General features: G+C 36.9%; 3 protein-coding genes across 3 annotated transcripts; 2 read left to right on the top strand and 1 right to left on the bottom strand.

Annotated features, from left to right (window-relative positions):
* The first annotated feature begins 1,532 nt into the window (after positions 1-1,532).
* MTK (S-methyl-5-thioribose kinase) lies at positions 1,533-4,869 on the top strand. The gene is made up of 6 exons (XM_039042461.2): positions 1,533-2,183; positions 2,649-2,958; positions 3,102-3,276; positions 3,718-3,919; positions 4,017-4,231; positions 4,374-4,869. The coding sequence occupies exons 1-6, from the start codon at positions 1,998-2,000 to the stop codon at positions 4,540-4,542; spliced, it is 1,257 nt and encodes a 418-aa protein (XP_038898389.1). The 5' UTR covers positions 1,533-1,997; the 3' UTR covers positions 4,543-4,869.
* Positions 4,870-5,540: 671 nt separating this feature from the next.
* LOC120086049 (complex 1 protein, LYR family protein) lies at positions 5,541-6,195 on the bottom strand. Its single transcript, XM_039042472.2, has 2 exons — positions 5,900-6,195; positions 5,541-5,806 (listed from the first exon to the last, which is right to left on the bottom strand). The coding sequence occupies exons 1-2, from the start codon at positions 6,092-6,094 to the stop codon at positions 5,753-5,755; spliced, it is 249 nt and encodes an 82-aa protein (XP_038898400.1). The 5' UTR covers positions 6,095-6,195; the 3' UTR covers positions 5,541-5,752.
* Positions 6,196-13,244: 7,049 nt separating this feature from the next.
* Positions 13,245-15,149, top strand: LOC120070225 (uncharacterized). The gene has a single exon (XM_039022104.2). The coding sequence runs from the start codon at positions 13,472-13,474 to the stop codon at positions 15,050-15,052; it is 1,581 nt and encodes a 526-aa protein (XP_038878032.1). The 5' UTR covers positions 13,245-13,471; the 3' UTR covers positions 15,053-15,149.
* The last annotated feature ends 507 nt before the right edge of the window (positions 15,150-15,656 follow it).

Genomic DNA, 15,656 nt, shown 5'->3' on the forward strand with positions numbered 1-15,656 from the left:
AGATTCTCATCTAATCACTTTTCGGACCTAGATTTAGTATGTGTTAGGTGTTGAAATTCGACAATGTTGGGGAAAGGTCATTCTCATAAGAATAATTCTTTGGTTGGTAAAGAAAACTTGAAAGGAGAAGGGGTGAATTGTGTAATTTTAATTTTATAAAAGAATTTTCTAATGTTGACCCAAATGATCACCCCAAGTCAAACCTTTGAAACTAACTCTTGCGTTTATTTAATTAAGCAAAATTTCAAACAATTTCAATAAATACAATTCAAGTATGACATAATATTCAATAAAGTGGAAATTTTCACAATATACAATTCCATACATATATGGACTTAATCTATTCACATGTTGCTAATATGAGTATAACTCAATTGACATAAAATATGTCCTATCGATCTCGAGATCAGATGTTTGATTCTGTCACCCTGTATATTGTTAAATAAAAACTACATATATGTTTGATATAACCATTAATAATTCTATAAGTTCTCGTCTCCTTTCATATGTTTGATATATTTAAAAATTAAAAAAAAAACCAAGTAAGTCCTCACCTTTTCACATGTGTTGACTTGAGGATCTAAATATATATACAAAATTAGTAAAAATATGTTTCATTTATAAATTGTCACCTCGACATGCCATATTATTTTTTATTAGTCAATTACCGATCAAATTTACTCAAGATCATTTAGTCATAGGTGGTTAGTAACTCGGCCCAAATCAGCTTCCTTAGATGTATGAAACTCAGCCCAAATGGAATCTGCATACTTGCAAAGCCCAAAATGCCAAACAGGCCCGAATCATATATCATCACACAATGTTAAAACTATTTTGTCCATGTTAATTAAATACCCTTTTTATATATATAAAAGCCCAATTAAATACTAATCTCAATAAAATAGCTGGTCAAAATTTAATTGTAACTCAATCAAATTTCTGCTATAATTCATAGGAATAGTGGAAGTGGAAAAATATCTAACACTAGAAGTAAGGAGAGAATATTAAGTCATGGGCAATAACAAAGCTATAAATTATGTAGGAAGAAGTAAAATTTTCTTTTTTTATTATAACTTTTTATGTGCACACAATCTTCAATGGAGGGGAACAAGAGAAACACCATTGATTTTATACAAAAGTATACTGTCTAATTTACTAATTCGTAGGAAGAGACTGTACTTTTGTATTTGAAAAAAAATTCAGGAGGGATGATCTTTGAAGTAGATGATGGTTGATAGAGTAATCCTTGATCATAATTTCCAGTATGAGTATTTGGGCCAACGTGAAATTTGTGGTTGGTAGTAAAACATTGATTCTCCTCTTGAGACTTAATTCAATCTTCATAGATTTTTCGAGATATTTTCTTACGAAGTTTTGTTATAGCATCTATAACAGCCTCGGGTTTAGGTGGACAACCCAGCAAATACACATCGACAGGAAATTAACTTATCGACTTCCCGAACAGTACTATAAGAATCGGTACTGAACATCCCTCCTATAATTGTACATGCTCCGATAGCAATAACATGGACAAGACATCTATTACCGTTTTATTTATAAGTTTTAAAAGAAAACAATATAAAGAGAAAATTGTTTCGAAGAAAGGGAAGAAAAAGAAAAGGCAAACATTTGAAGAGAATTGAGTGATGAACCACGCCCGAGGAGGAAGAGAAAAAAATGCTTTTTCCTTTGAACAATCAAGATCATGCTTGAAGAAAATTGAGTTATGTCCAACCGCAAGATGGAATTTAATATCTTCTAAAAGTGGCGGAAGACCCCATGAATCTCTGTTCAATTTCTCATTCGATTAACCCAATAATCGTCCAGGTTCAATGTCCCTCTCCTCTGATTGGCTCCCTTCAATGTTCATTTCCTCACAGATTCCATCATTAGTCAAGAATTTTAGCTGATGAAGTAGAGATTTCACTCTTCACTTCTTACTTTATTAAACCCCCAAAGCAAATCCCGCCGGAGCTCGTCACTCTCCGCCGCACCTAATGGCCTTCTCCGAGTTCCGTCCGCTCGACGAGAGCTCCCTGATCGAGTACATTAAGACTGTTCCTTCATTGTCCGACAAGCTCGGCAATAAGTTCGATGACATTAAGATTAAGGAAGTCGGAGATGGCAACCTTAATTTCGTTTACATAGTCTTAGGCTCATCGGGTTCCTTCGTTATCAAGCAGGTGACCTAATTTCTTGTCATTTTTAGCTTATTTATTGAATTTCTGTCGCTATGGCCTGACTTGTCGTTCTGGGGTTTGGAAATGGAGAGCGGATTTTGTTTGTGTTGGGGAAGTATTGGGGTTTAGGGTTTATGTGGGGAGCGAATTTGTCTGGTTAATGATTTGATTTGAAGAGTCGTTTCAGGGTTTCATGGATTGAAGAAGGATAATTAGTCATAATTAATTATTGTCTTCATTCTTGACAGCTTAATGGAGCCTGCTTAATAAGAGTTTTTAGATAAATACTTCACCCAGAAACACTAGATGTAGAGGAGATTACAAACTTAATCAATGGGTTTGAAATGTTCGCATGTTATAGAGCTTCTTCAGAACTTAGTTAATGATTTGTGCGTTGGAACATATTGAGGTACCCTGTTTCTTGGAGGAATTTTATCATTTGAAATCTGGGTTTTTTAAATCATGTAGGCTCTTCCTTACGTTCGTTGCATAGGGGAGTCATGGCCAATGACAAAGGAACGAGCATATTTTGAGGCAGTGACATTAAGAAAGCATGGACATTTGTGCCCAAATCATGTCCCTGATGTTTATCACTTTGATCGTACGATGTCGTTGATTGGCATGCGTTACTTGGAACCTCCTCATATAATCTTGAGGAAAGGTTTGATCGCTGGAATCAAGTATCCGTTGCTGGCAGATCACATATCAGAATACATGGCGAAGACTCTCTTTGGCACATCCATCCTTTATAATTCGACCACCGTGCACAAAGAATCTGGTACTTCCATGTTTTTGCTTGCCTATGAAGATGTGTTTTTAGTGACCATCTAGAGATAGAGGGAAAAGATTTGTTTCTTTTTGTCCCAATTTACTTTGGTGCATTGGCATGGTTATTTAGCTTGCAATACTTCACTTGTACAGTTGCCGAGTTCTGTGGGAATGTGGAGTTATGCAGACTCACTGAACAGGTCGTGTTTTCTGACCCGTACAAAGTGTCTGAATACAACCGTTGGACATCACCGTATCTTGATCGTGATGCCGAGGCTGTTAGAGAAGACAATGATTTGAAGGTTGAGGTTGCGGAGTTGAAAGCAAAGTATGTTATACAATACTCTTCTGTTCTTGCTTCTTTGTTGATTTTGCTAATACATATGATGAGTAGGCAAGCTAAAGATTGATTCTGGATGGTTTGATTATCAGCTAAAGTTCTAACTTTTAGATATACGTTAACCATGTGAATCTTTTAAATGCTAGTCTGCTATGCCTGATTGATTCAAAATCCAATCTTCTTTCTATTTTCAATGTATCTGACTGATCTGGCTCCGTTTCTATCCTGTTTTTGTTAGATAAAAAATAAACTAAATGATACCAAAGAATATGAACATTTTAGTTTATGATGATCATGTTGCTGAGATGTTAGATTCTTTTGATGTTGTTGAGATATTGTTTGTTTTCTATAGAAAAGGAAAACCAATCACCTAATCTATTATAGGGAGATTTATTTATGATATATGTGGCAATTGGTTTTTCTTTTCAGGTTTATAGAGAGAACCCAGGCCCTTGTTCATGGAGATCTTCACACAGGGTCTATTATGGTCACGCAAGAATCAACTCAAGTCATCGATCCGGAGTTTGCATTCTATGGACCAATGGGTTTCGATATCGGAGCCTTTTTGGGGAACTTAATCTTGGCCTTCTTTTCACAAGATGGACATGTCGTGGAAGGTAACGATCGAAAGGTATGATATAAATCATAATGTTCGTGTTGTGAGTATCAGAAATAGTTTAGTAGATTAGACACCTATATCAATCGCATTTTGTTTGATGCAATGCAAGGCATACAAAGAGTGGATTTTGAAGACGATTGAAGAGACTTGGAATCTGTTTCATAAGAAGTTCGTGGGGCTCTGGGAGCTGCACAAAGATGGTCCTGGGGAGGCTTATCTCCCTGCCATTTACAACAACCCCGGGCTTCGGCAGCTGGTTCAGAACAAATATTTGACCGACTTGTTACATGACAGCCTTGGTTTTGGAGCTGCTAAAATGATCAGGTTTAGCCCACTTCTTTCAATACCAAGGATATATACATATATTTCGAGAGTGATTTTGAAAAGCGATTTTAACCTTTTCGAAATCTGTGATCCTCTCCTATAAACACACCGACTCCTGAAATCAATGTGTGTGTGTGGACAGGAGAATAGTGGGAGTGGCTCATGTGGAAGATTTTGAATCCATCAATGACCCGAGCAAGCGAGCGGGATGCGAAAGGCGAGCCCTTGAATTGGCTAAGCTACTTATGAAGAAAAGGCGAAATTTCAATTCCATTTCTCAGGTCATCTCTGCCATTCGTGAGATCCAATAATCTATGCGTGTTTGCCTTTGGTCATTGGACACGGGAACAAAGCGTTTGTGAGAAGAAAATGAGACCGTTTCGAATTTTGGAATTTCACGAGCTTCATGGTACCCAACAATTCTCTGGTTTCTGTTTTCCCAATCCATGATTTCATGAATTTTTAGTTGAAATAAGATAGATCGGCCAAAATGAGCATAGCTCATTTAGCATAATACTTGTACTATCAATCTCTACTTCGAGGTTCTATTTTTCCACAACCATATTGTCAAAAAAGACCGAACTTGCTACCGTTTGCCTTCGTAAAACTAATGCCTATCTTCTTCATTGCTTACTCTACATTTTGAACTTTTCCTATCATTAATCTTTTTCATCACACCATTTAAGTTTATTACACTTGATTGTAGTTTCAAAGATTATAAGTTTATCTCATTTAATAATGTATTGTTCTTCACTTAAGAAGACACTCTTTTGTTTAAAAGATATTTGAAAGTTCAGTGGATATAGTATTATTTGATAGGTCGTTTGATTTTTAGTTTGGTAATTTTTTGAATTTTTAAATTGCAAATAAATTTTATAAAATAAGATAAATATAGAAATTAAAAAACCATTTCCAATTTTAAAACTCTCATTATTCTTCATCGAAATTTAACAATTCAATACAAATTTAAAATAAAATTTTCATATATATTTGAATTGCAAGCCACCTAAAATATTTCCTCACATATCAAATGTGATAGATTACGTTGTTATATTTGAAGCAATTTTTTGCTTTTAACATTATAAATATCCATAGTCAATTGAGACACTCATTACCATCAATACTTCGTGATTCCATCCTCCATTGTTTAGAACAGAAAAACGCAACAATCACAAAATAATATTGTCATATACGAAGCCCACGTATTTATAAAGTCAGATCTCATCGTAAATCTTTAACTTAAATTTGGTTAAGGGTAAACATTTTTCTTTTCCAGAAAGATGAATTAGACATAAGTGTTCTTTCAAAGTTTCATGCAAACTTCAAATCTTTATTATTTTACGCAAATCCAACATTCAAAAACACAGCAATTTACATCTCCACTTTCATTACAAATCCATAATCCTTCAATTCCCTACCTCTACTGAATTGATCAGAATTCAAGCCCGCCACCGCCGGAGTTTCAACTGTAAAATCCGACGCGGATCCTTTAGGGCTGGCAGAAAAGCTCCTTCAGTTTCACTAACTATAACAGATCTCCTTCAGTTTATCCGCCGCAGATCCATCCACCGAATACTGCCAATCACCACAGCCCCTCAAAACGGATCCACAAGTCGAGAGGAAAAAACAATTTCAAGACTGAAAGATTAGAGAATTAAGAGTTAAAACCTTGTTCAGAACCCAAAGCGAGTGCTTGTAAGCTCTGTGGAAGAGTTCTTCTAGGGATTTGGCATCGTTCGCATCGACTTCTCTGTAGTTGACGAAATTCTCTCGAGCGTACTTGGCGTAGTAAGGCCTCGAGTCCTTAGGTAACCGCCGCACTAACCTCAAAACTTCGCCGTATATTCTCAGGGCCTTCTCCATTTCTCTCCGATCAAAATTCGCCGCCGTCTGACCGCTTCTAGGGCCAACAAAGTTCCTTCTTCTTCAAGTCCTTAACTACCACGAGTCCTTCATTATTGTGGTTCTGTTTTGTTTATAACGGCCCAATTGGCCCAATATACTTTTCAATTGTAGCTTTATTTTTGTTAGAATTTTAGTGAGTTCATTTGTATCCAATTTTGTGTGGACATGTGTCAATTCTGTTAAGGGTTATGTTAATCCAGAAATGTGAAAACAACTTAAAAGTAGTTACAAATATGTTACATTCATAACATTCAAGCTACCTTTATATATACTGTGTAACTAATTGTAAAAGTAAGAGAGAAAAATTGTACAAAATGATCATCAGCTTCTTCGTAGATGTAGGCTATCCTTGGCCGTAAACCATCGTGTTCATCTTCTTCTCCGATCGTCTTGTTCTATTGTGTACCTTTGAGTCATCGATCGTGTAGCATTTAGCCAACGATCGTTTAGCTTTTAGCCATCAATCGTTTACCTCGGCACCCCTATCGTGTAGACGCTCATCGTCTTGAACCCCATCATCTAGACGATCTTCAGTAAAGCCTTCATCGTCTAGACGACTCTTCCCTTATCGTCTAGACGACTTCCTGCTTTACCTCAAATCGGCTAGACGACTGCAGCCTCATCGTCCAGGCGATTTCCGGCAGCATCTCCCTCCGATTCTCTTTTTTCTTTTCTCTCTATTTTCTCCGCAACAAAGAAAAGAAAAGTATAGACATTAAAGTTCTACAATCAACAACAGTGCCAAGTTCTAATTTCAGCCATCAAGGTGTAGGGTCGAGATTTCTCATCACACGGATTGTGCTTTTAGCACATTATTTTGTGTTTGTGTGAATAACAAATGTAGTATACGGTATTTGTATAGGGCCTGAGTATTGTTAAGCCCAAAAGATCGAGTGCAGTGTGTAATTTTTCAACCCATATTTCACTTCTCAAGCCCAATAGGTTATTTATCTATAAGGTGGCATCCTTGAACCGATACCCATCTTTCGGCTAACCTAGCCTTCTCCGTCCCTTGGGACTAATAAGGGGTAGTACAGGAATATTCACCTGTTGTCCATCGACTATGTCTTTTAGCCTGATCTTAGGCCCTAACTCACCCTCGTGGACGAACCTTGTGAAAATCCGTGAATATTTGAAAGTTGGTAAAGACTCACCCCTTGTTTTAGTCAAAATGAGTCCCCGACATTGGCTTCCACCAATAGTGGACTATTATTAAGGTAGGCAGGCCAATAAACACTCTGCTTACCTTAAGCATTGACTAAATATAATGAAAAAAAAAAATACAAAGAAATGTTTTTTTTTTTAACCAGAATCAATTTTTTTGCATTTTGAACTTCTAACTTTTTTTTCAGAGTCCGACCATGAGGTCTGATAATTCTTCACTTTCCCAAACTGAGTTTGTTATAGTATCAGGGCAGGTGGTCCATTGAGGTCCTATGTTCAAGCTCTTGTTTGGCTCTTCTTCAATTTCAAGCCCACAAGTGAGGGGAATTAATTTTACCTTCACCCATCAACTTAAGCTTTTAGATCAATTGGTGATTTAAGATGATATCAGCAAGATTATTTAAGATGGTCTTTGTCGTCTTGAAAGAATTTTTTAGGTTTTCACTATGATTCATGAAGAACCTCAAATTGGAATTCAACCTGCAACTTTTGATTCTTCTACAATTTCTTCTTTCGAATCATCACAAAGCCCTTTCTTTCTTCATCACAATGACACATCCAACCTTGTATTAATCCCTGAGTTACTCACGGATGAAAACTACGTTACCTGGAGTTGTTCAATGATCTTGGCCTTATCTATTCATAACAAGCTTGGATTCATCGACAACACAATCACTCAACCTACTGGTGCTTTGCTCCTTGCCTAGATTCACAACAATCACATAGTGATTGACTGGATCTTAAATTTAGTATCAAAAGGAATAGCTTTCAGCATCCTATTTTCCGATTCAACACTAGCAATCTGGCTTATCTCAAGCAACATTTTCAACACAAGAATGAACCTCATATTTTCCAACTCAAGTGTAGTCTTGCCACTCTAACTCAAGATCAACAATCAGTTACGATGTATTTCTCCAAGATGAAGAGCATATGGGATGAATATGTCACGTATTGGTCCTGACCATATGTATGGCAAATGAACTTGTGGAGGTATGGAGGATTTGAAAATTTTCTTTCAGTATGAGTATCTAATGAGCTTGTTCATAGGATTGAACGAATCCTACAACCATTCTCGCTCTCAAATCTTACTGATGGATCCAACACCTTCAATTAATAAGGTCGTTTCACTGATTGCACAAGAAGAACAACAAAGGTCTGTTCCAAATATGTAATTTCTACCTACAGTTGACCTTTCTTCTACAATTATGCATATTGCTGCTGTAGTTCTGAAGCATTCTTCTTTTCCACAAGGTTCCTTTGACTCTAATCGACAACGTAAAGATCGCCCAATTTGCTCTCATTGTGGCAAATCAGGACACACTATGGATCGTTGCTATAAAATCCATGGATATCCTCTCGGTTATCAGACAAAAGGAGGCCAACAATAATAATCTTCCAATATTGCCAATCTAGCATCAGTTCCTCCTACTACTACCAATATTGTCGCAAATATTCCTGCACCTATTGATTCAACATCCATCTCTTTTGCTACACTCACTCAATGACATGAGATTCTCACTATGTTGCAATCAAAATTAGCGATAGTAATTGTTGAATCAGATGCTACTACTTCATATCTAGCAGTACTTGTTCAACTTTCAATCCTTATGACTATTGGATACTTGATTCAAGTGCTTCGACTCATATATATTTTAATCTTGTGGATTTTTCATCCTTAACTTCGGGTAATACCTCAATGATTTTGCCTGACAAAACTCAGTTGAATGTCCAATTTTCTAGCACTATATGTTTGTCTGATGATCTTTGCCTTCAACATGTTCTCTATGTGCCCCAGTTTTGATACAATCTTCTTTCCATCAGTGCCCTTACATCCACTCCATCTGTTTTAGTGCAATTTTATCTTGATTCTTGCATAATTCAGGACAAGTTCACTTGCGAACGATTGGCAAGGGTGACCTCAAGGAAGGACTTAATATTTTGCATGATTTTGAGATTATGGCTGTTGTGAAAAATTCTAAAGTGTGTATGGCTACAGTTTCAAAATTTTTTGTGGATTTATGGCATTCCAGGCTTAGTCATCTCTCTTTTACTCGTTTGAATCATCTTAAAGATGTTTTACACTTAGATTCATATAGTACGGAGCATGTTGAACCCTGTTATATGTGTCCTATTGCTAAACAAATGAGATTATCCTTTCATTCGAATAATCATTTATCTATACAACCTTTTGATTTAATACATGTTGATGTTTGGGGTCCGTTTGCTACACCTTCATAAGTTGGTTATACATATTTTCTTACCATAGTTGATGATTGCACATGTTATACATGGACTTACATGATGAAAAATAAATTTGATGTTTTAGTCATCATCCTTCAATTTTTTTCAGCTGATAAACACTCAAAATGGTAAGACTATACAAGTTTTTAGATTTGATAACGCCCCTGAGTTTCAGTTTAAAGGTTTCTTGTAAAAATTGGAGTTGTTCATCAATTCTCATGTGTGGTTTGACCTGAACAAAACTCAGTTTTCGAACGAAAACATCAACATATCCTTAATGTTGCTCGAGCTTTGTATTTCCAGTCTCGGATTCCTATGACTTTTTAGAGTGAGTGTATATTGAAAGCCACATTTTTATCAACTGGACTCCTTCCAAAATTCTTAACTAGCAAACTTCTTTCACATTACTTAATGGTTCTTCAACTGATTATTCAGTCCTTAGAGTATTTGGTTGCCTTTATGTTACATCAACCTTGCTCTCAACTCGCCATAAATTTTCTCCAAGGGCTATCAAATTTTCTCCAAGGGCTATCCTTATGTGTTTGTTGGATATCCACCAAGGGTTAAAGGTTACAAATTGTTTTACATTGAAAATCAGAGATTCTTTGTCTCTCGTGATGTTGTCTTCCATAAAGATATTTTCCCTTTTCACAAAGTCGTGACTTATAATCAACACCCTCAATTCCTTAACGACGTTGTTCTCCCTCGAGCTTTTGATATATCCTTTTTATTGGGTTTTATATCTTAAAACTCATGATTTTTAAACAATAAACTTATTCTGTTAATCAATATAGATGTTATCAAAGTTTTATTCAATAAAGTTGTTATCAAATATACGAATTACTCATTTCGTTTTAGAAATGGCCTAAATCCAATAAACGAAGATTCATGGCTATTACATGAGCACTTCAACTTTATGTGGAGACATAAATATGGATCAAGTTCGAGTAGATAGCCAAAATGGTCTATAGTAAACAGATAAGGGTAGGTATCTTATTCTAGGGACACTATCGGATGCGGCCCACTTTACAGATATTACAATTGTTGTAAAATGCTACAAACGAAGTGATCCTGATTTGTTCATGTAGAGACATGCGAGTGGGGGCGTCCTATGCAAAGAGTTTGTATAAGATAGGACTAAGAAATAAGTCACTCTTACTTTTAACGCTTTTTACTGTTTAAGACTGACTATTTCAAAGTGAAGACTTATGTAACTTGACCTTAATCCTGAGCTAACTATGAACTCCTGTTTATTCAAGATTATCCTTAGATTTGCATTGGAAGAATAGGCTCAACAGCGCCGGCTCAATAAGCCTTCCATTTCAGGGGTAAGACCGGGTAGATAGTTAGGGACATAGGGTGCAAGACGAAATTCACTCCTACCCACTTTTAGGGATAGTAGAGAGGTTTTTCCCTTAAGTGTTGACTCCGGGTCATGAACAAGGGGCCCCACCCTCTCATTTGCCCGAGGGAGACTCAGTTTGGTGATTGGATCACAAACCAATTGTTCATTAGATGATTAGTGGGACTTAAGGAACAAGATGTAATATCAGGGGTAAACAACTATTGACCCAGTCGTTATTACAACCAACCTATGAAGGGTTAACTTACTAATTATGATTATATAGAGTGGATTCATGAACCTTCTTTCTGTCAGTTCTCGACTACAATTAGCACGCATCTTTACCAAGCCCTTTTGTTCTATCATTTTATTTTCGTTACTATCCAAGATGGGTGTTTTAAACATTGTTGCCCCATCTTGAAGGGGAGTATTAGATATATTTTAGTTAGTTCATTTTCATCCAATTATTTGTAGACACGTGTCCATTATATTATGGGTTATTTATCCCTTGTAACATAGTATATATGCTTTAAGGAGAGTATTGAATAATAAAATGGTCTTCACTTTCCCAAGTTGAGTTTGTTAATTTTTATTTTTATTTTTTTAAAAAAATAAATATATATCTTTACAAAAAATAATTTTAAACCAAACTAATTGGATATCTCAACTGGCTAATTTAATGTGTTTCTCTTTCCCCAAAAAGAAGAAGAAAAAAAAAAAACAAAGAAGAAGAAGAAGAGCTATGAGTTTAGGGAAAATCCCTAGAAGAACTTGTATGAATGAGATATTAATGATGGCTTAACTAGGCATTTCTAATCATCATACATTTAAAAATACAAATAGTATTTATATGAACATAGTGTTTCTTTTTTAGTAGTCCCATTTTAGGAGAAAAACGAAACATTAAAATGATTGTTTCAATTAAATGGTACACATGCATGATATCATTATTTCAACTTTTTTATGCATGGATGAAATATCAATATCAACATATATCTTTGTAAATAAAAGAATTATAATTTTTCCATAAAATATCTAAAAAATCATCTATAGCCTCAATATAAACAAATACAATAACACTATGTATAAAGTAGTAGTTTATATGTTATAAAAAGTTTATCAATTTATAACAATTTTATAATTCCACTAATAAAAAATACGATGCGTACGTTTCAATGCATATTTTAATCTCTTATATGTAGGCTTACTAGAAGAGTAAAATAAATAGCTCTATGTGTTTTGAAATAAGTAAACATATTATTTCTTTCAACGAATACAAACATTATTAAATTGACAAAAATTATACACATATTTAACCAAAAGAGTGGAGGTTCAAATTCCTCACCTGTAACTTGTTGAAATTGTTAGTGAGGGAAACTTGCACATGTTCATCATTGTTGTAGGCCTTTTGTGAGTGTGTCTACAAGCCTGTTTCTCCTAATTTCTCACCTTTCAAGTTGACCAACGTGATGGTTCATCGCACAAGTATAGCTCAAAGCCAAAGAGGAAGTTTCTTCTTATTGGAAGGTTTTCTAGCTATGTATGGATGAACCAGGACGGATAAAATCAAACCCGAAGTTTCCTTTCTTGTCCCTTCTGTCTGCGAGTTATTTTGAGTTATCAGTAAAGCAGGACTTTTTGCCAAACCTATCACACTTTTATGCCTAAATGAGTACATGGAGTATATAGCTCATCTAAACACAAAAGTAAAGTCATGACTCTTATTTGAAGATTATTTACTCTCCCTCCTTTATGGAGTCGTCAAATAAGGCTATCTACACTTATTTGTGATTATGTGTAACTTTGACAATATCAGGATAATTCTGGAGGTCGAGGTGGCATGGCCGGGGGGGACAACTCCGCTCCATTATTTTTCGATTAAGTATATATTCACCGGCTCAATTGTTCGACTCAAGACCCAAAACTATGACCTTTTCTTTTGGGATTCGTGTTTTCTCATACCACCTTTCAATTTTTTTTGGACTTGGACCAATGTATTGTTTTTGGGACTCGTCTGAATCAATGTTCAACACACATATTGATATATGAGATTGATAGAATTAAAATAGAAAATATAACTTAGATATTGTTTGCAAGAGAAGTGGAAATTTTCACTATAATTCACGGACATTAACCATTCCAAATATAAAGCCAAAAAATCAACGATGCAAATCAATTAATAAAGACAAGATTCACATTTTCATCTCTTCGAAATCTTATTTCTCATTATATTTTTATGATTCACAATTTTACATCCAAGCAAGATTTCTTGTTTTACGTGGAAGCCGCCAAACCTTCCGTTGTCACCTTCGAGCTACGGCCCCAATTATTTCCCTTCCATGCCAAGAAAGAATTTCAGACTCTTCTGCACTTGAAAGTGAAACAAAACCCCTCCTCTTAATTGTCCTCTCAATTCTTCCATGAAATCACAATCTGACAAGTTCACAGTCCCAGCAACTATCAATATGAACCACCAATTCTTCCCTTAATTTCCATGGCTTCCATTTCTTCTATCTTGGCTCTCCGATAATCACCCATTCTTCTTTTTAAATCCCCCACCATCTCTGTTTTTTTCTTCACTCACTACAATGGATATCTGGTCTTGGATTTCTGACCTCCCCAACTCCGATGACTGGACTCACTCCTCTGCTTTCACCTTCAACCTCGCCACTCATGGAAATTCCTCGATTCAACTCACTGCCCACCGCTCCACCGCCGCCGATTCCCATACACTTCTTAATTTCGCCGTCGTACTTAATGGGTTCCCGTCATTTACCGAGCTGAAGACCTTGTGGGTCTCGAATGCCTGTTCTCTGTCGTCCGAGACACCATTCCTTCCTCTGGTTCTTCAACTCCTTCAAGAAATCATTTCCCGGTCACCTGCCGGGCAGAAGAGTACCTGCCCTCGCTCTCGTTTACAGAAACTGAAACCCGACCCGGTTTCATGGATCATGGACTCTCACTCGCCGGAATCTTTCTCCGGCTTCTTTAATCTCATTTTCCTCATCCGACTCTTCTGGGTTTGCGCCTGTGACGCCCCTGCTGAAATCGGCTCTTTCTACTTCAATTACTTGCTTTCCCCACACCTTGAAGCTATGTCGTCCAACCACGCGCCGGTATTGCGAACGTTTCTCATCACCATTGGCGTTGATGCTGAGCTCTGTTTCACTCGCACGCTCGGGTACGTGATAGCGAAATGGCTAATCCTCAGAGAAGTCGGCGTTGGGCTACAGACACTAACCCACGCGCCGCCGCAACGAAGCCTCGGTTTCACCTACGCGACGGAGGCGCACGGGTTGTGGATTCTGAAAGGCCACGCGCCGGTAATGGGGATGAGAGTGACACGCGCCGGTGGCGGTGGTCGGAAGTATCAGTTCCCATTAATCGAAGCGAAAGAATCGGCGTTGAGATACGCTCTGGCCCACCAGCAGCTTGAGGCGGTCGTTCAGTTAGAATATTCCGTCCGGTACCACGAGGGCTATGTTCACGTAGGAACACGTGTCGATAATATTAGACTCCACGTGGCAAGGCTGGCCCTCGGGAGCGTTGATGACGTGGAGTATGCAGAGGAGAGGCATTTCGTTTCACGGGTTCGGGTTTGGGTCGGGCCGGAAGTCGGAGCAAATTATGTCGGGGCAGTGAGTTTGGGCCGGTCGACGGAGAATGCAGAACGGGAGGTGAAAGTGCAGAAGATTTTGAAGGGTAGATTTGGAAAAACGAAAATGTCGACGGTGAAGGCGACGTCGAGGAGCTCGACTAGGACGAAGATGAGGAATTGGCGGTGGGACCAGGAGGCGGAGGGGAATGCGGCGGTGTTCGAGGCGGTGCTGTGCGATAACACGACGGGGAACGAGGTGGCGACGAAGAAGAATTCCGGTGGGAGCGAGAAGGGCGAAGACGGGGGCGTGGGAGAGAGTTTTATGAACCGGTACAGTGGAACGAACCGGGCATTTAGTAAAGCCGGAGGAGTGGTTTTTGCGGGAGATGAGTATGGGGAAGAGGTGGGGTGGAGGCTGAGTAAAGAAACGGAAGGGAGTGTATTAAAATGGCGAATTGGAGGCCAAATTTGGTTAAGTTATTGTCCAAATGAGATGAGAATTCCTTATTTTGAAACAAGGTGTGTGGAGTGGTGTGATGAGGTTGATTTGCCTCTAATTCCCACTAAATGAAAGACAAACTCTACCAATATGATCATATTGTAATTATAACATCATTGTCTATTGCTTTAAATCTTATACTATATCAACTTTTAAATGTTTCTATCAACTATTGAGCCTAAATTTATGAAGATGGCAAGATAAAAAAAAGGGAAAGAATCTACTGTCAAATGTACACTAAATTAAACTTTGTGATGTTAAATCTTGTCATATGTGCATATTAAACTTGTTATTTTAGGAGATATTTAAGATTATTTTGAGTATTTCTACATTTTTTGTTTTCTATTTTGATTTCTCAATTAGTATACAATTGGCTTTCAATTTTCTAGATCTTGTTTTTTACGATTTTCATTTATTAATTTTTTTAATGACTTTTGAGTTCTAGAGCCTTCAAATGTCTATTTGACCTTTAAAATGATAAATAATGCTCTTCAAAATTTAAATTAATGATATTAAAAACTTTGTGTTTATTCAACCCTGTGGTGTCTTTTTCAAATCTTGTTTTAGATTTGATGATTAAATTGATTCATTAGATTAATCTTTATCAAACTAATTCTAGTGTGAATTGTCTTAGAATATGAAAGTGACCATCATGGATTTTATGTTCGATTTAAGA

The sequence above is a fragment of the Benincasa hispida genome, chromosome 1 (assembly GCF_027475165.1).
Source record: "Benincasa hispida cultivar pf3 chromosome 1, pf3_genome.v1.1, whole genome shotgun sequence".
Lineage (NCBI taxonomy): Eukaryota > Viridiplantae > Streptophyta > Magnoliopsida > Cucurbitales > Cucurbitaceae > Benincasa > Benincasa hispida.

Bases quoted from the DNA above. Each gene is read 5' to 3' on its own strand.
- MTK (XM_039042461.2), top strand. From the start codon at position 1,998: ATGGCCTTCTCCGAGTTCCGTCCGCTCGACGAGAGCTCCCTGATCGAG. The intron at 2,959-3,101 runs GTACTTCCATGT...TCACTTGTACAG, and splicing joins CACCGTGCACAAAGAATCTG to TTGCCGAGTTCTGTGGGAAT. The intron at 3,277-3,717 runs GTATGTTATACA...TTTTCTTTTCAG, and splicing joins GTTGCGGAGTTGAAAGCAAA to GTTTATAGAGAGAACCCAGG.
- LOC120086049 (XM_039042472.2), bottom strand. From the start codon at position 6,094: ATGGAGAAGGCCCTGAGAATATACGGCGAAGTTTTGAGGTTAGTGCGG. The intron at 5,807-5,899 runs GTTTTAACTCTT...GGTGATTGGCAG, and splicing joins CGCTTTGGGTTCTGAACAAG to TATTCGGTGGATGGATCTGC.
- LOC120070225 (XM_039022104.2), top strand. From the start codon at position 13,472: ATGGATATCTGGTCTTGGATTTCTGACCTCCCCAACTCCGATGACTGG.